This window comes from Acanthochromis polyacanthus, chromosome 11, assembly GCF_021347895.1.
Source record: "Acanthochromis polyacanthus isolate Apoly-LR-REF ecotype Palm Island chromosome 11, KAUST_Apoly_ChrSc, whole genome shotgun sequence".
In the NCBI taxonomy this organism is placed as follows: Eukaryota; Metazoa; Chordata; class Actinopteri; family Pomacentridae; genus Acanthochromis; species Acanthochromis polyacanthus.
The window spans coordinates 15,610,405-15,630,563 of NC_067123.1; the positions used below are offsets into that span (position 1 = coordinate 15,610,405).

General features: G+C 40.0%; 1 protein-coding gene across 2 annotated transcripts in view; it reads left to right on the forward strand.

Annotated features, from left to right (window-relative positions):
• LOC110962996 (rho guanine nucleotide exchange factor 2-like) overlaps positions 1-20,159 on the forward strand; it is a 40,805-nt gene that overhangs the window by 18,884 nt on the left and 1,762 nt on the right. For both annotated transcript variants that reach the window (XM_022211156.2, XM_022211164.2), the window contains exons 7-22: positions 1,684-1,827; positions 1,967-2,217; positions 2,454-2,579; positions 3,026-3,143; positions 3,635-3,711; positions 6,335-6,506; positions 8,624-8,700; positions 8,843-9,015; positions 10,996-11,063; positions 15,462-15,650; positions 16,346-16,432; positions 17,228-17,277; positions 17,732-17,767; positions 17,847-17,897; positions 18,445-18,771; positions 19,588-19,738. In XM_022211156.2, coding sequence (XP_022066848.1) covers positions 1,684-1,827; positions 1,967-2,217; positions 2,454-2,579; positions 3,026-3,143; positions 3,635-3,711; positions 6,335-6,506; positions 8,624-8,700; positions 8,843-9,015; positions 10,996-11,063; positions 15,462-15,650; positions 16,346-16,432; positions 17,228-17,277; positions 17,732-17,767; positions 17,847-17,897; positions 18,445-18,771; positions 19,588-19,738 — 2,097 coding nt within the window. The remainder of the gene's footprint in view (positions 1-1,683; positions 1,828-1,966; positions 2,218-2,453; positions 2,580-3,025; positions 3,144-3,634; positions 3,712-6,334; positions 6,507-8,623; positions 8,701-8,842; positions 9,016-10,995; positions 11,064-15,461; positions 15,651-16,345; positions 16,433-17,227; positions 17,278-17,731; positions 17,768-17,846; positions 17,898-18,444; positions 18,772-19,587; positions 19,739-20,159) is intronic.

The following is a 20,159-nucleotide window of genomic DNA, read 5'->3' on the forward strand; positions in this document are numbered from 1 at the left end:
AACTGTCAGGAACGTGGGAGTGTGATGAGTGTTTCTGGGCACATTGAGAGAGTGTTTCAGTTTCTCTACAGGCTTGCTTGCTACAGACATCCATCCATCCATTCGCTATACACCGCTTTATCCTCATTAGGGTCGCGGGGGGTGCTGGAGCCTATCCCAGCTGACCTGGCCGAAGGCAGGGGACACCCTGGACAGGTTGCCAGTCTGTCGCAGGGCTACATATACAGACAAACAATCACACTCACACCTACGGACAATTTAGAGTACTCAATTAACCTCAGCATATTTTTGGACTGTGGGAGGAAGCCAGAGTGCTCGGAGAAAACCCACGCATGCTCAGGGAGAACATGTAAACTCCATGCAGAAAGATCCCAGGCCCACCCCGGGATTCGAACCAGGGATCTTCTTGCTGCAAGGCGAAAGTGCTAACCACTATACCACTGAGCAGCCCTGCTACAGACATCAACTGTATCTTTTTTTTTTTAACTGAGTGGAGCTTCAGGTGGCGCGATGACATCACCTTCTGGTGCACGGAGTCAGTGATGGAGGATTGCTGTGGTTTTTCACATAATTTAAGCTCCCAGAGCTTGTTGGAAGTTGGAATCATTTAACTTCGTTGTCAGCTCGGTGACAGGTAAAGTCTGGAGGGATGACATCTGTTATCATTTCCAGATGTGGCTTTTCTGGATCGGGCATCATTGCAGGAATAGTGCAAGTTGAGTAGGGAGTAGTTACATTTTGGTCTTCCCTGAAAAGAGCTTCCCAGGGTGAAAAAATTTAACCATTTTTTGAGTTTTGTGTAAAATTCTGTCAATTTTGCCTTTTTTCTTCTCCTTGTTTGTGTTTTTCAAATGCCCATCAGGGAAATAAACACATGTATACCAAATTTTTTTTTTTAATTGCAGCAATTTCTGAGAAAATTTTCTGTAAAAATCCCAGGGGTGCCAATACTTTCGTCCATGACTGTATGTCATGGCAGTCTTGAGTTTCCAATGACTCCCAAGAGTTTGAATTTTCTAGGATAGAATCACTGAAACACATGTGCTATAGAAGTAATAGGAGTCACTGGAAACTCAAGATTGCCATGATATACACGGTCTTTACAAGTTATGGAAACTCTGGTTGATGGGGAAAAAAGGTTAATAGGTAAGATGGGGGGATGACTAATGTATATACCTGTCTGTACATCCCCTTACTTAAATTAATATACTGTTGAAATACAGTGATTAATCTGACACATAAACTAAGCGGGTGAAACACTTATTATTGTAATGTCACTGAAGGCAAGTAACACCCACTGGATAGTTTGATGAGTGCAGTGGGTGGTGAGAAGTGTTGAAAGAAACAGTGTTAAAATACTTATTATGCATGTAAAATAGCTTCTTTCCACATCATGTTATTATTATTAAGGCATATTATTTTACTTTATAGAGGAAACAAGAAACAAGAAATGTGATTGTTCTTTCAATACTGAAAAATGTTTGTTTTTTAATATTCTCTGTAGTACCGCTGCAAAGGGGGTTAATTACATTTTAAATGACCTTCAAACTTTGGATATTTATACAACTACAGTAGATCTTTAGCAAAATATAAAAGAGAGATAAAGTTGTATTTTGAAAGCTTTGTTAGTATAGAGTCTAAATGAATGTTCTTTTATGCTAACATTTTTCTCTTGTTGCTTAGGAGACATGTACTATACTTCTGTACTGGAGGAGATGGAGCTTGAAGGCCAGGACTTTCAGGCTGACTCGTGGAGCATGGCTGTGGACAGCAGTTACTTGCAGACACATCGCAAAAATATCATCAAGAGGCAGGATGTTATCTATGGTGACAACCCCAACCCCCTTAAAATTTAATTAAAAAATATCAGTAGAGCAGTTTGTCAAATGACATGTGCTGTATTAATACAGCAGTTGGTTAGTTGACTCTGATGTGTACATGTGATGTGGGTCTGTGTCTTTCTTAGAGCTCATTCAAACAGAGCTGCACCATATGCGAACACTGCACATCATGGAAAGGGTGTTCCGACAGGGAATGCTAGAGGAACTGCAGCTGGAGCCCAGCACTGTGCATACCATTTTCCCGTGCCTGGACCAGCTGATCAGGATACATTCCAATTTTCTGGCACAACTTCTCCTGCGGCGTCACAACAGCCTGCAACCTGGATCATGCCACAACTTTACCATTCACCAGCTAGGGGACATACTGCTAGAGCAGGTAACTCAAAAGTACTGTTTTTTTTTTAAATATTTCTATGATAATTTCTGTGACTAACTTTGCATGTTAACATTTTTTTCCTGAGAATAGTCATGTAAAGAGACACTGATCACGATGCTATGTTTAAACAGTGCTTTTTTTTTTTACATGGTCAAGGACTTTCCTTCATGTTCTAGCAAGAGATCTTTCTCAAATTTACACAGAAAAAACATTTTGTTTGTATGTTCTTCTGCCAGTTCTCAGGGCAATGTGCAGATGACATGCAGAAGACCTATGCTGAGTTCTGTAGCCGCCATTTGAAAGCTGTCAAATTGTACAAGGAACTTCTGGCTAGAGACAAGAGGTTCCAGTTCTTTATACGGGTGAGAGAGACACAAAAATTCAAACCACACCAGAATATACAACTTGTATTACATTGCACACGGGAATGCAAATCAAAGCAATGTTATATTTAGAAAGAAAAGGTTTATTTTATTCGCAAATTACATTTACATAGTGCTTTATGTAAAAGTAATTTCAAATTTACAAAACTTTCAGTGAGGAGATACCATTTTGACATGTATGACAATATTCACTGAGGTGACAAGAGAGACACATTGTGGTAATTAGATTGGAGAAAGTGAAATGTCTATACCGAGTACGGTTCCAAATGAAGGTAGTAAATAGCATAGGAGTACCTAAAGTGTAGATCTTCATGCTGGTGGAGTAACGCTTTTGGATGGTTGATGTAAACTTTCACTGATACTCCGCTGATGGAGCAGAGGAGTAATTTGCCAGTGTGTGTTTGCCTTTCACTGTTTCTGGCCAGCGGGTGAGTCGAGGACCCTTGCTACGTTGCCATGGTGTTCCAGAGTGCATCTTGTTGGTGACTCAGCGGATCTCCAAGTACCCTGTCCTTATTCAGCGCATTCTTGACAACACCACCGGTGAGTCACCACAGTCATGATTTTTGATGATGTTTTCATCAGTTTTATGTTCTTTTTTCACATATGGTATCTCTCAGCAAAAAATAAATAAATAAAAAAATAAATAATAAATCACTAGACCTTTATATTTTACTTGTCTAGCCAAAGTCTGGCCACAGTGGTGTTGCACATACTCGTATATGAACAAGCTGGTGAACCTGTCAATAAAGCCAATATGAACTGTAACTACAAAGCCTTCAAATCTCATCTAACTATACAGTTACTAAAGTTAGTTAAATTTGGTGATTGTTTACGTATGAGTGACTGCCCCCAACAGAAATCATTTTAAAAACAAAATTAAGTTAATGGAATAAAGTTTTAGGTCTGTCTATAAGCAGTTTACCCATTGAAAGAAACAATGTGTGGTAATAATGGTTAAATATTACCTCCATATTTTGTGGCCTTAGGTTTCTGTATATCCACAATAATCCTGTTTTTTGTTTCTTATCCAGATGATGAAGAAGAAGCCTACTCTGTGGCACAGGCTGTCTTGATGGTCAGAGAACTTCTTAGTTCAATAGACCAACAGGTAACAATGTACTTTCTAAATACTGGAATGAATGACTCCAAATTTGGAAAGGGAAAGAACTCAGTTCAGTTCAATAACATTTATATAGTGCCCATAGCAAGAACAACACATCATCTCATAACATTTCACAGAGTAAGGTGAAAACCTTACAAATTTTAAACAGAAAAACCCAACAAATACAAAATTTCTTTGACATTCCTTTTGAGCAAACACTTGGCAACAGTAGGAAGGAACAAAAAACCTTCTGCTCTGACAGAACCAGACTCAGGGAAGGCAGCTATCTGCCTTGAATGGTTAGGATCCATCCTTCTTGTCAGCGAAGAAGAAGCTTGCTTCAACAGGTGGCGATGAAGTTCAGATGATGCCGGCAGCCAGAGAGTCTCGGATGTACAGTATGTCTCCATCGCAAAATGTTCTGGATTAGACAGATTGTACAGGTGGCTGCTGGGAAGAGAGGGACCGGGAAATAGGTCAGTGGCACAGTCATAGTGTTGACGCATGGGGCAAGGTGAGAACATCGCCCTTACTGAACACTGAGGCCAGATCATGGTATTCAGGAGGAACCTGGGAGAGGTTGATGGTTTCCAGGGGCAGTGGGTTGATCTGAGCAGCTGGGGTCAAGGCAGAGCTGAGAAACTGAGCATGACAGCTGGAGCACCATGAAACTACCTCCTCATTCTTCATGTTTTTTAGCCAGAGGTAGCCTAGCACCAGGGGAGGACTGATATGACAGATGAGGTGAAAGGTGGTGGTCTCTTAATGGTTTCCAGCCAGGAAGCAACCTGCCAACTGACCTGAGCAAGGTGGAGTCCATTTAGCACTCTGGTCTCCAACAGGAATGACAAAAGCAATGTCCATGAAGTTTTCTTCAGCTGCAGAGTCCATGAGGGCTGTTATCAGTAGTGACTGGGTCTCAAAACACAGAGAGGCTAAGAGCTATAATCGCTGGGGGTTGCAGTGGCAGTTCAGCTCATTAATACCAGTGTTGGGAAACTTGTGATGAAATGACCTATCTTGCGGCAGTACAGTCAGGCGCTGTTGGCACGATGGTGATCCTCCAATCTGCATCGCTTGACACTTGGAGCAAGAAGGTTGGGTCACCACTGGGCCTGGACGCAGTAGAATTGGGACTCAAGGAACTGATGATGTGGTCCAAAAAGACCACAGTTCACTGCTCCTCTCATGGAGACGATTGTCCAAGCAGATGGACAGAGAAATCAGATGGTCCAGATCAGAAGTGCCAGAAGTGCCATGGGCTGCCAGCTCCTCTTTCAGGGTTTCATGGAGGCCCTTATAGAATACTCCCTGTAGGAGTTCGTCATTCCAGCTACTCTCCACTGCTAGAGTCCTGAATTTTTTTAGCATATTCAGCTATGCTGAGGGATCTCTGTTGAGTTGAGAAGGGCAGGTTGCTGGCATCTTTTCCTCTCCTCAGTTGGTCGCAGACCTTCTTCATCTCATTGGTGAAGGCTACATAGGAGTTGCACACGCTCAACCAACTCTCCCACACTACAGCCTCTGTCACAGACCCCTTAAGCAAACTTAATAAATAAGCTATGTGAGACCATTCAGAAGAATAAGAGAAGGGCTGCATATTGAAAACAAGGGATGTTTGAGTGAGAAAAGCTTGACACAATCCCAAGTCCAGGGGTTGCTCTTGTTTTCCTCAATTAAAGATGAATAATAGACAATTATTATCCTAATCATTTTTTTATGTCAGAAAACTATTTTTCCAGGCTAGCTGAAATTCTTCTGAATTTGTAGAGCACTCTTGTCTTTCTTCTTGGATTCTGTTTTAAGTTGTACAGTTTTTGATTATACCGTGGAGCTATTTTATTACAATTTGTTGCCTTCTTTTTCAGAGGGGCAACAGTGTCAAGTGATGTATGCAGTAAAGCTGGAGTCCTATGAATGAGATTATCCACTTGTATAGGACTACCATTAAAAGATCTGTTCTCTATTTTGTTGGCATATGGCATTGAAGTAAATAATAACAGAATAATTTTCTTAAACTTAATTATTGCATTGTCAGATAAATATCCACTGTCGTATAACTTCTTGGGAGATGCTCCATAGTCCATTATTGTAAATTCCAAATAGAGTTTTGTTGAAAAACAGTAAGATGCAAAATTTTATGCCATATGCCAAAACAAGGTCAGGGGTGTGATTAAAACAATGACTGGGTTTGTTAATATTTTGTGAAAAACCAACTGAGTCTAACATTGAGCTAAAGTAAAGTTGAACTGTAATTGCCATCAACTTCATGGATATTAAAGTCACCCATTATAGTGAACGTATCTGTACAGAGTACCAAATCAGCAAAGAACTCTGAGAATTCCAATGAAAACTCAGTGTAAGGGGCAGGTGGTCGATAGACAACAGCTAACAGAACTTTTGTGTTTTCCAGTTCAGAAGTAGCTTAGAAGTAATGTACCTAACGTAGGATGATGCAATTTTGAACCATTTCATATTTGGCTTATACTATGCAGAGGTATACTTGCTTCTGTTGTATTGTGTATGTTTGATTTCAATTAAATTAAATAGAATTTGTTAGGTTGATTCATATTTCTCGATACATTCTTTTTGACTCCAAATGGAAGATGACATGTATTCTGATTTGCAGATGGAGGAACTGGAGAAAACACAGCAAATGCAAGAGATCCAGGCCAAGCTGGACCCCCGGGCTGAGGCCAGAGTTAGGGATGGTGGACTCTTTAAGCCTGGAGAGTTGCTCCGACGGAGGCTTGTCCACAATGGCACCCTTTTCTGGAAAACCCCAGGATCCCGGCTCAAAGGTACACAACATGGTGAAAAGATTAGTATGGGTGTAAAGTTAGTGAAGTTGTGAACCAAACAGGTGATACACATAATAAAATGAACATAGATTGACAATGATGATTATTTACGATGCAAAAACTTACAGTTTTGATCATTCTCACACCAATGGTTATCGTTGTAGCTGAACCCTTCACACCACTGCAGGAACCATCACAACTGCTGCTTGCTGTCTAAATTTGATGATATACATTTCCGGTCAAATGTATTAGGTCACCCCCATTTTTCGATTTTTTATTGGAAATTATACGTGTTAATATCTCTTTGTACTCTGAAATGAAAACATCGAACAAATAAACAATTGAAATTGAAAAGATCAATTTAGAAACTAAAATATATTCTTAACCACTGACTCATCAAAGAAGACACCTTTGGCAGACATGCCAAACAGCTAAACACGCTTGTGGCATTCTTTTCACAATTGAAATCAAAAATATTCTTCAGAAAGTTCTTCCCAGCTCTGTCTGCATGTTTTCAAGCTGACCATCTTGTTCTTTTTTCCTGAGGTACTTCTGGCATAGCTTAGCCTTATGTTTTAGGTCATTATCTTGATGTAGGATGAATCCTTGACCAACTAGGAACATACCAGAGGGTACTGCAAGGCACTGCAGAATGCTGTGGTAGCCATTTTGGTTTAGGGAATTTCTTACTCTGTCCAAGTCACCAACCCTGGATCCAGCAAAACAGTCCCAGACCATCATCTCCTCCATGTTTGACAGCTGATGTCACACACTGAGCAACCATCCTTTCGCCTGCTTCATGGAGTACAAAAATCCTGTGTGATGAATCAAAGATTTTAAATTTTGATTCATCAGTCCATAATAACTTCTTCCAATCTTCAGTAGTCAATTTGTGGTGTTTCATGGCCCAGACAAGGCTATTTTTCTTATTCTGATGCCTTCGCAATGGCTTTCTTGCTGCAACTCGACCAGTCAAACCTACAACTGCAAGCCTTCTCTTCACAGTTGAAACTGAGACTTGCTTACTACGACCACTGTAGAGCTGTGCTTGAAACTGTTGTCCTGTGAGTACTGTTGTAGTGTCAGTGCGAGTTGCTCTCGAGAGTATGGCGCCATGATGTGTTCCAGCACTACTTTTATGCAGACAGAGGAGGTTGGAAGTAATGAAGAAAAGTTGGGACACTTGTAGGATTTGGTAGCACCCACTTTCAAGACTTGATCAACCTCCATTGCTGCAGAACAGCTTTAAGTTGTTAATCTATTTCTTGTTCTCTGAGAAAGGGCCTTTTTCTGTAATTCTGAAATGTACATTATTTTTCAATTTTGGGTAACCATACATTTTTTTTAACCTCTGGCAGTTCACCACTTACCTTTGTACCATTTCAAGCTATTCATTGGACTTGAGCTACTTGAATTTCAATAAAAAATTGGAAAAAAGTGGGACGTTCTAAGACTTCGAACCAGTAGTGTAGTAGTTTCACAAATTTTTGCTAGTTTCAGATCCACACTACCAAAAATTTCTTGCAATTCTTGCATCGACAGTATTGAACATGTACAACAGGAGGGAGTTTCAATGTTATTAAACTATTATTATCACTAATTCTTTTCTGAATCATAAATCAGTTATGCCATACAGGACTCTGACTTACAAGCCCTCTTTAGGCATGAAGCATAACATTGTCAGTGCTTTCACATAAGGAATGGCTTTAACAATTTACATTTATTGATTCTGTTGGCAAGCATTTTCAAATTTTTGTGCCTGGCAACACAGGATTGTGTGACATTGTATTTCATTGGTCATTGACAAGTGACTCTTTCTAGTCCTTTTCTATGATCCTGACATACTCATGGAACACTTTCCAATTGCTAGAAAAGTGTTTTAGTTCTTGATAAAAAAAAACAAATAAAACAATCAAAAGATGACAGCAAAGTCTATGGGGATAGGTATGATCCAGGATTATATGTCAACAACTTTTACAACAACTTAATCGTGTTTTTGAGTTTGTGACTGTTTTTTTTAGCCAATTTATTATATATATTTATATGTGTGTGTGTGTGTGTGTGTGTGTGTGTGTGTGTGTGTGTGTGTGTGTGTGTGTGTGTGTGTGTGTGTGTAGATATGCAGGTCTTATTGATGACAGACATCCTGGTATTTCTGCAGGAGAAAGACCAGAGGTACATCTTTTCATGCATGGTAAGAAAATGTACTCGCAGACACAAAAGTACCCCAAAACTGAATTCACCAATAGCTGCTTTTTGAGCAGATGACATTCTCTCACCTTTTCTATGTTATTCTGTGTTGTTTTCTCCAAACAATACTATGCTGTGTAATTCAGGACAAACCTCCAGTACTGTCCCTTCAGAACTTGATAGTGAGGGATATAGCCAATCAGGAACGTGGCATGTTTCTCATCAGTGATTCCTCCCCTCCTGAGATGTATGAATTCCATGCTGCCAGCAAGGAGGATAAGAATGTCTGGATACGCCACATCCAACACACTGTCAGCAAGTGAGCAAATACACCTACACATACACTTTCTCTAATTTCACTGTGACACGTATTAGTTTAAGAGCAGGTACTCATTAGGAAGATGCAGCGTTGACGTCACTTATCACTACATTATTAGGGTGACCATATTCTGTTTCTCTGAAAAGAGGACATACTTCCAGCTCGCGCGCGAAAAATTTTCAGTCCCCCCCTTTTTAGGGGTTTTCTGTGGGTCAGGGGGCTTTCTGTGCTTTGAACCTTCGAACTCAGTTAAACAGATATTCTGAATTCCCCAGAAAAGAACACTTTACCTGGATATACAGAAAAATAGCCCAAAACACTCACAAACAGTTGCTTTATAAATAATATATTCATTAAAGCAATTCTCCTAAACTATATAATCAGTCACATACAAATATGGCATGCTCTAGTCTTTAATAGTTATTGACTCAAGTTGTGTAGGAACACATGTATTCAGATGTTTAACAAAATAAGAAATAATCATCTCTCTTAAGTCTGACACTTACACCTTAGTTAAGAAAAGTGAGGTAGAGTACCATTCTTCAAAATAACCTTCCAATTATCAATTATGTAAAAATAGAATAATGCCTCAAAATATTAAACAAAAAGAAAAAAGACAGGTAGCCTATTTTTCAATGTTCAGGTAGCCCATTCTTCAAAATAATGTGTCTAATGGCAAATGAAAAAAATATAGAAATAATGCCTCAAGTCAACAGTCCTTTTTTTCCTTCTTTTTCCTTTTCTTATTAGCCACAGAGACATAAGTCCCAGCTTTGCGGACTGTACATTATGCCTCCCATTTGACACGACCCGGACGAAAACAGGGGTACTTTTTTCGCATTTCATCAGTGAAATGACATTTGCGTTTTGGCATTTTCTTTCTGTTCGAGTGCTCTCTCGCAGTGTGCCTACCTGCCTGTCAGCCTGCGAGGAAGCGAATCTCCAGTGCCGTGGCGCGCGCCGGCGCTTCAGAGACGCGGCGCTGGCGCTCCGCAGCGTGTGCAGTGGAAATTGTCTGATAGAAGAGAATGGGTTCGAAGTGCTGCGCAGTACGATTCAAGAGCACGGCGCTGTGCGGCGCGGCGGTTTCGCGTTATGTGGAATTTAGGGGATCAAAAACCCGGACATTTGAAGGACTTTATAAACGCCGGCCGGACAGGCCGGACAGCCTCTCAAAAGAGGACATGTCCGGGCAAAAGAGGACCTATGGTCACCCTATACATTATAGACATTTCTCTGCTCTCTAATGCAGATAAAAAAGATATTAGGCAGTTTTGTGATCGTTTGCTCATTGGTAAAATGTAGTGTAGACGTTGTCACCGCTACTAAGCAACATCCCAAATCTTTTTACTCAATCTTCTTTGTCTTTTTCTATCCTAGTATTTTTACAAAGTGCCGTTGTCTACCATAGGCTTACATATAGAACAGCTGTTTCTTTTCTACCCTTTGCATCCATAGAAATATTGGATGAAATGCACAGTGAACAAAAAAATATAATTTACAAAATTTGTCATCAGAGCTTCAAATTAAAATGCTAAACTGAAACATTGTTTTCAAATGGGTCCTGCTATTCAGATTACAAATTAAAGGCAAAGACTACTGTTTAGTCTCTGTGTTGTAACTCCAGACCCAACTCTCGTCATAAATTATCTTTATCCTTGGTATGGAGACAGAGTTATCTCACGTCTATTGACAAAGATACTAAGAGAATTGATCACACTGCTTCCTCTCCGGTTTATTGTGAAATCAGTAATGTGCACCTGCAAATGGTCGCAAAAATGCTAGGAAGACTTGTCCTAATATTGATTGTGCAACATCATGCAGAACCCTGACTTACTGGATTTACTGCCCACATTCGTTGCATGAGCATGACTCTGTAAGTGCAGAACAGGAACAGACAGAACTTAAAAATCGCATGTCATATCTGCCAAATGATCAGTACATGCAGGATTTGTGTGGTCTGTACTTTTCTTTGTTTAGGTGTCCATCAAGAGAGGAGTTCCCGCTTATAGAGACTGAACACAAGGCCCATCTGAGGAGACTTAAAGGTCAGGAGACAACTGTTGATAGTCCAATCACAGGTTGATTTTTCTTATACTGCTTTAGTTTTTCTGCAGTGATTACACAGTCTCAGTCACAGTATAAACTTGGCACAGCAGTTTCCTGTCAGGAGTCCGAGATTTGAGAAAAATCTAAAGTAACAGCAATAAAACCAGCTGATACTCAGACTCACTCAAATTTTATCAGTTGAGGAAACGTTGATTTGAAAGTAGCTTATGACATATGTCAGTATTTTTGTTTCAAAATGACATGATATTTCCCCATGAGGAGATGTACCAATCAGCTAAACTATTTCATGACCTTTTGACTCACTGAGCAAATGAGAAACGTGGAGGCCAATTCATAAATCTGGGACTAGCCTATAATATAGTATATTTTAGGAGGTTATCTAAATTTGAGAATGCCCAAATTCCCAAATATTCACCCATCACTGTTTTTTAAACCAAAGAAAAAATCCATGATATAAGGGTACTGTTTGGAAACCCAACAAACACCAATGTCGGCTTCTCTCTGAAATGCTTTAAAGTCTTGACCAGAACATGTAAAATGCCCTGAGATTACTTATGTTATTGTCATACAGTCTATAGTTATGATTTGGTCCTACAAATTAAGCTGAAGTGAATTTAAGTAACTTAATAAAAACTTCTTCAAACTTCCACACGGTGGAACTCTTGGGTATCAATAAAATATTTCTGTTTCTGATTCAATTCTGAAAAGGAGAATTTTGCCTTTGTAATTGTGTTTTTGAACTTTTGTGTCACGCCATATATTCAATCAGTCAATCAATCAATCAGTCAATCAGACTTTATTTATATAATATTTTTCATATGAAAAAAATGGAACACGAAGTGCTTTACAAAAAACAGAAATAAAAACGTAATAAAACAGTACAAACAAGCCTCTCATCTTCATCAGGAGACATGGCAATATACATGGGGCTTGTCCACACAATAGAGTCAGTGTAAACTTCTGTAGCTTTGCTGGGCATCATTGTGGGCGGAGACTGTTTTTTTTTGTGTGAATGCAGACAGGTGTCGTTGTAGTGTCAGTGAGTGATGCTGTGTGTGTGGCCTATCTATTCAGTGTTTAGAGGAGGAAGAAAGATGCCCTTGGAGTCTGCTGTGGGGTTCGGTAGTGTGGTGGGAAAGTGGTTTGGAGCAGTAGTCTCAGGGGCATGTTTGAGGCTGCAGGTGGGGTCGCCGATCCTCAGTTGCTTCGTCAGTCCTGCAGGAGTTTAGTGTGTAAATACCCACCACAGGTACCACCTGAAGACCAAGGGGGAGGTTCTTTTGAGGCAGTTATAGGGATGGAGCCATGGTGACGATTCAGCTGTTTGAGTTGCAAATGTTTTGCTGTTAGAGAACCCTTGTATTAGTCAGATTTGTATCAGTTCGGTTGTTCAGTCTGTTTTGAATGTTTTGGCTTTGGTTGAGGAATTTTTGAAAGCTCCTTCAGAAGAGTTACTGAAGCGAGTAAAAATCGCAGAAGATTTCAGAATGGATGTTGTTGATAAAAGATTAAGAGAAAAAATTAAACACATTTTGAAAGAAAAGTGAAAGAAAATGAAGCTGCTGAGATTACTATTGTTACAAGTCGATCTTAACAAATAACTACTATAAAAGACTTGAAATGAAGAAGTGCAGATTAAGTCTGAGTTCTGCTTGTGTCGTGGGTCAGATCCCTGGGGGTTTGTCTGGTTCTTTATAATAATCTGACGTGTCCACTAGTCTGCGTTTGGTTTCTCAGCTTTGTGAACGAGATCCTGATATGTTTTTTTCTGTTTGAGCGTGTGGCTGAGACCAGAGGCTGGTCCATTGCTGAGAGGACATTCCTGGTCTGACAGGTAAGGCTCAGGAGGCATATTGTGCTTTCAGTATGGAGGACAGTAAGATCTATGCTTTGGTCAAAGCTGCAGTATAAAAACAAGTATGAGTTAGTGCCTGAGGCCTACAGACAGAGATTTAGATCTTGGGAGAAGTCTGGTCGCCAGACTCACATGAAGTTTGCCAGGGAGCTGACTACTTATTTCAGTCGGTGGTGTTCTTCACTGAATGTTCATACATACGATGTTCTATGTGATTTAATAATCCTGCAGCAGTTTAAAGACTCAGTCCCTCCTCACATTGCCGTCTATATTGGTGAACTTAAGGTTAAGACAGTGAAGAAAGCAGCAACTGTGGCCGATGACTATGTGTTAACATATCAGGGTGACTGTGACTACAGAACTCAGGATAGTGGTAAATATCACTCAGCAGGTAAGAATATAATGGACAGGTCTGTGTGGAGTTGGGTATAGGTTCCATCCATCCATTCATCCTCTGTACACCGCTTTATCCTCATTAGGGTCACGGGGGGTGCTGGAGCCTATCTCAGCTGACTTGGGCGAAGGCAGGGGACACCCAGGACAGGTCGCCAGTCCGTCGCAGGGATACATACACAGACGAACACTCACACTCGCATTCACACCTACGGGCAATTTAGAGTTATCAATTAACCTCAGCATATTTTTGGACTGTGGGAGGAAGCCGGAGTGCCCGGAGAAAACCCATGCATGCACAGGGAGAACATGCAAACTCCATGCAGAAAGATCCCAGGCCCACCCCGGGATTCGAACCAGGGATCTTCTTGCTGCAAGGCGAAAGTGCTAACCACTATACCACTGAGCAGCCAGGTATAGGTTGATCAGAGTAAAATCTGTAACTACTGTAGAGGCAGAGGACACTGAAGAGCAGAATGTCCGTAATGAATATAGTTCTGGAAGTGGACAGGTACTGATGACATGTTATGACCAGAGTGGACATCTGGGGGTTTGTAAGATGTACTGTTGCATGTGGAGGTACCTCTCTTGGCCTGAGTTGAAGAGAGATGTGTCTTTGTTTGTTAGAGCTAAGGGGAGCCAGCCCTCTCCTCCTATTCCTGGTAGCATGAAAGAGGGGAATGGGTGCAGACTGTATGAGTTGGTACATGAGTATTGGGCATAGATGTATCTGTTTTTTTTACAGTCCTATGGTTTGGTTGTTCACCATCTTTAACAGGGTTCTCACCAGCGCATTTCAGCGTAACGGGCCGTTACGCTGTCATAACGGCCCGTTACACTGTCTAATGGGCCGTTACACAGTCTTAGCGGCCCGTTACGCTCAGTTTAAAAGATTACGCTGTGATTAGGGCCGCTTCGCCAGCGCATTTCAAAGATTACACTGTTGTTATGAGAGTTCGTCGGCAAAACTATGGAAACTTTTACAATGTCTCCTGATGACATTTCCAAGGGGTAACATATACAGATTAACCAATGTAGGACTTAAAACTCAACCCTTAGGAACAATGAATTTCATGCTTTATCCTCATTAGGGTCACGGGGGGTGCTGGAGCCTATCCCAGCTGACTCGGGCGAAGGCAGGGGACACCCTGGACAGGTCGCCAGTCTGTCGCAGGGCTACATGTGCAATCCTCTGTGCTTTCTAAAAATTTTGGCAGTGAGATAAGATGTGAGCCAATTTAAAAACAGAACCAGAGAGGTCAATCACAGTGTGAAGTCTGTCTAAAAGAATAGAGTGGTCTACAGTGTCCAAGGCAGAACCTAAGTCCAGTTGTACCAAAACAGATGGCTTAGTCATATCCATATTGGACCTCAGGTCATTTACAATCTGGATTACTGCTGTCTCTGTACTGTGATTTGTTTCCAAAACCCGATTAACACTCATAAAAACATGTTTTTCTAAAATTTTACTAAGAATCGGAGATGAGACAATCACCTGTAGTTATCAAGTATAGATGGATCAAAATGATTTCTCTTCAGAACTAGTCCATGGGCTGACACGTCAAAAGAATTCAGCTAATAATCTCTTGTTTCACTGCTGAAGTTGGTACAGTGTACCAACTATAAATATATATATATATATATATATTGGCTTTCCCTGGTGAGCAATATACACACTAATGTTATGTGCATGATTTTGTGCATGTCTGTGTTAGAGTTCTGATTGTGATGGATCTCAAAACATAGCAAGGACGCTTTTTTCTTTTTGTGTCATTGCATTCAAACTTTATGCTCAAATGAAAACATTTCCAGTTTGGATTGTTGTGTCTTCACGTCAGTAATTTCATGTCACCTAACTTTACAAAATTAGCTTGTAACTTCTAACTGACTGTCTGACAGAAAAGTGCTCAAGGTAGATTGAAACTTCAGCACTGGTGCAACAACACTTACTTTTCAAAGTAGTAGCCTCAGGTAGGGATGTGAGTGTTTTTAGTGTTGTGTGTTGCATCTGCATAATGTAGATGTATTAGGAGGGTGTTTCTAGTTCACAAGGCAGAATTTGTAGTCCTGTGTCATGTTACATTTGGGTTGGACACATAATTGATTAAGTCTCACCCACCACCCACAGCTGACCTCCAGCAGAAGGACCAGGAAATGCTGGAGCTCTTGCAGGAGAGGGTGACTTTATTCTGTGAGCTTGCAGAGGTGACCTGCGGTCAAGAGAGCCTACAGCCTCCCATCACTCGTTACTTGTTCAGGGCAGACACACCACAAGCTCCCCGTGCAGAAAAACTCCTACTGGATGCCACAGCTGAGGGTAATTCTACAAGTTTAATGTCAATTAAAAATAATTATTTTTCTGGTTTATAGTGAATGTAGATAATGTTATGTTAGATAATGTTAGATAAAAGTAGATAATGTTATGTTAATGTTAATCTTAACCTTTTACAGCTCCAGCTGGACAGGGCAAAGCATCATATTCCATTTGGTAGTTTGGATATGACTTAATTTCTAGTTAGAAGTACTAGTATATAAACATATTTATGAAAAGAGAAAGAAAAATACAGTGTACTCAGCTATGGACAATAAAACAGATTTTTTGCATTATTGATTTTATGTGAATGACAACCCAAACAACTGACACAAAAGCAATATTTGGCAATATAGAAGAATAATGTTTTTTCATTATTATTTATACTCAAAGTGTTGAGAACCCTATACTTTGTGCACACTTTATTGAATCAAAAAAGTGAACATTTCTGAAAAAACAAACATGTATTTCACATATTGCAAAAAGAAAATTCAAAAGTCATGTTTTTTTTTACTTTGTCATTAAGGATTATCGATGAGCAAAACATTTATTTTGACTAATTTAAATATAAATCTATGCTGCAATTAAGTGTACAGAGAAAGGGAAGAGTGTGAAAGCTTCCTCAAGCAACTTAACAGTCAATAAAGAAATTACTGATAAGTAAGTTATACAGTTGTGTGTGCATGTGTGTGTTTCCACAGTGGACAGGTTAAGTGACCTCCTTCTGGGCTCCAGCTTGGACATCCCTATTTTGTGCCATCACAACCATATGGAGGTGGTAGAAACCAGTGAGTCACTCAGTCAACAAGACAGATCAAGATCCATCATCCCTATCAGCAACACAAAAGTATACCAACAACATGCTCAAGTAAAAACATTTTAGTTTTACACAAATGGTACATAAAGCAGATAAGGTTTAGTGATTAATACGGAAAATACAAGCTTAACTATACACAGATACAATCAGTATGGTGAGCTGTAAGATGCTACATTAATTATTAAGGTTTCCTTCATTTGACAACATGGAAGACCAGGTTCATTAACTTGAAAGCTGACCAGTACAACAGGAGGTGGACATTCTGGGCAGGTTTTGATACAGTTGAAGTATTGCAATATAACACTGAGCTTTGCCACCCAGTGGACTTACAAATGTAGTGTAATGGTCAACTTTAAATAGTTCACAATTCTACAAGTCTACAATTTCATTTAGCAGATGCTTTTATCCAAAGTGACGTATAACACAAGCAAGAATTCAGACATAAGGAAAAACCTTAAGTAAGTGCAAAGTTCACCGAAAAAAGGCAGTTGCCAGTCTAGTGTGATTTCACTCTTCACTTATCACAAAGTTCAAATTAAGGCAGAGGGTGAGTATGGACAAAAAACAGGAAGTGTTAATAATAATTATAAATATATAAACAATGTAAACAAGACTTAAGATCAGGAGGAGAATGTGACAATTTTTCCCCACCCACTTTTGTTTACTGAGGTTAAACAGTCACATTCTGATTAAAATACTTTTCTTTTTTTATTGTAGATTAGTATTAGTAGAGTGACTGCTGTGCTTGTCTCTTGTCTCTTCTCAGGTGACCAAGATCTGCTGGTCAATGGAGTGCATCATTTCTTTGCAGCAAAGGTGAGCTGTGGCCTAAGATTAAGTTAATGGGAAAGAGCTTCAGAGGAATGACAAATCTAGCGGAGAACTAATGCAAGTATATTCCAGTATTTTAAAGGTTAGGCTGAGATTGTTTTAAGCATGACAGGTGTGTGAAAACAAAAATAAAAGCAAATAAATGCTAAAATCTGGTTCCCTGTAGCATTTTTTTTTTCAGGGAAGTGAGATATGTATTGTTATTCCTAACTTTTTCCCTCGTTTGAATTTATAAACTAATTTACTCAGTAAGAAGGATTTGAACCTATTCTAGATTACATTAGATTAGGACATAAACATATGAAGATAAATATGTTTTTTTTATTTTATGATTGTGCATTTCAACTGATTTACTAATGTACTATTGTTATCCTGTTCTTGTGTATCATCATTGTCATGCTGGGCTCCTGTTTGTGGAACACGTTTTTCCCATCTAAAGGATTGCATGAAGAGCCAAGACAAGCCATCACACATGGTAAGTAATGGTAAAGGTTTTTAAGTATGTGTACATTTGAGTCAGACATAAGTAATAAGTGTGCTGCTTGTGTTTTCAGGAGATCTGTCAGAGGCTGGTGAATCTCAGTGTGTATCTGCATGCACTCCAGGTGAGTAAATGTTAAATCACATGCTTAGTCATATCACACGTCAAGTCACCATACACAGACACTTCATCAACCAACACTGTATTAGTTCAAATCTCAGAACCTCTGTACTGTGACTGCTACTTTTTGTACAACAAAGCAGTTCTGTGGCACAGAGAATATTACTTATTTTGCTTCAGTTTATAATATATGCAGTGGTAGAGAAATTTACTGAAAAATACAACATTACTTTCCCATATTGGTGTTTTAGCCAGGAGAACATTATCATTTAAAACTTTGAATTTGCATTTGAAAATCTGACACAGTTTACTACGAAGGAGACAAAAATAGAAGAAATCCGAAAGTGAGTTATTAAATTCATCTTCAAAGGGTATCAGTGTGAAAATCTTTTCTCTTCTTGGCATTGGACTTGTGTTCATTTCCTGAAGAAAACAAAAAGAACAACAAAAACACCAGATCAATTAACTGTAGCATATAATGTGAATCTTAGCTGAGAAGCTTCCGTTTAAGCTTGCTTTCTCCTCAACACTGTCAAATCTGGATTCTGCAGGCTGCTGTTATCAAACAAGATTCAATCTTGGAGCTGTTACTGCAGCCACAAGACGCTGTGACATCAGCCCCAAGTGGAATATGGCGCCCCATAGGGCGAGATGGTGGACATCGGGAGTGCAGTGCAGGGTCGACCATTGGAGAACTGGCTCTTTTACAGAGACAGCACAGCCTGCTGCAGGAGGAGTTGCTTAGGCTGCGGGATGCTGAGAGCCGGTTCAAGGACAGTGAGAGGGCCCGATCTAAGCTGGAGAGGCAGGTCCGACACATGAAGGTCTGCAGTGGGGTGGCACCTGCTTCCCTACAGCAGGGGGAGCAGGCTTCTCAAGTAAGAATAATTGTATTGCAATTCCATAATGCTAGGAGATCAACAAGAAGCAGATTTTATGATGGGTTATATTTATGAAGCTGAGACTAGCTTTTTGCCCCTACTATCAAATTTCAGGCTTTCTTTCGGTTGAAGTTCCAAAAAAACCTGAGCTTTCACTTCCGTAATGCAACTCAGCAGCATGTTTTCATTCAACTAGCTCTTTTTAGTAAACGCCTATGTCTTTCCAACTCCACACTGTCAGTTTGCGTAGTTTTTCTCTTTTTTAAACAAAAAAATGGTAGTGTTACAGTCTTTTTTTTTTTTTTTTTTGGTGTCAGCAATGGTACACATGGTATCAATATTGTCTGTAAGGGACTGTCTACTGACACTACAAACCTGCCAGTTCCACATATACATGCTTTCCATTATCAGAGACCAAACACAGTAACAAATCTTCATTTTGTCTGCTGACCCAGCTATTTACGCCTAAAACATAATCCCTGACAACGCAGCCCTATTGTAGTGTGAACAGAGCTGCATGCACATTCACCGTCTACTTATCAGCTTGTGCACATGGATGTGGAAAGCATGAATTGGCCACTACATCCAAAGTGATAGAACCATGATGATAGTATTAATGGCATCAGGATTTTAAGATTTCTCAGGAAAACTCCCCAAGCATCTCACAAGACACTCTACAACCATAAAGAGTAAACTAAAATTGATGTGTTAAAAGAGTGGTGTACTCAAGATATTTATACTATATCAGTCATCACTGAGTTAATGCTAAAGCTCATGCCACCCATATTTCTTTGCTCTTTTTTTTCATTTTAGCCTTCATCAATGATGCCAGGAAGAGAGGTTTATTCTCCACAAGCCAGTCAGGAACCTGTCCACCAATCAGATCGCTTTCAGGATGGAAGTGATCTGGAGGGAGATGTGACGTCAGATGATGATGATGGGACCACATCAGAAGGCTCCAAAGGTTAGGCTACTGAAAGAGCACAAAATGACTGATTGCAGTCATGCTTTGGTATTAGCGGTGAATTCAGAAAGCAGATCACAGCAAAGAGAATTATTATCTGGAGAATGTACTGACCTTGGAATTTATAGTAGCAGACTTTAGTGGATTGAGGGAGTTGGCATGACTTTGGAGATATAGGCTGATTTGTAGGGAGTGAAGTTGGAATGGTTTGAAATTTGCGTTGGTGAGAAAAGTAAGCAGGTGGTATGGATTGAGGCAGGGCCTCTGGCAAAAGGTATGAGTCTGAAGCACAGACTACTTAAACAGGCGAACTGGTGCTGAGAGTTGGCCCAGTATCACATTGGCAGCTAAGTGATCTTGCAGCAAGTCAAGGGAAAAGTGGGCGAGACGGAGGCAGGAGGGAATAAACACAGAAAGAAAG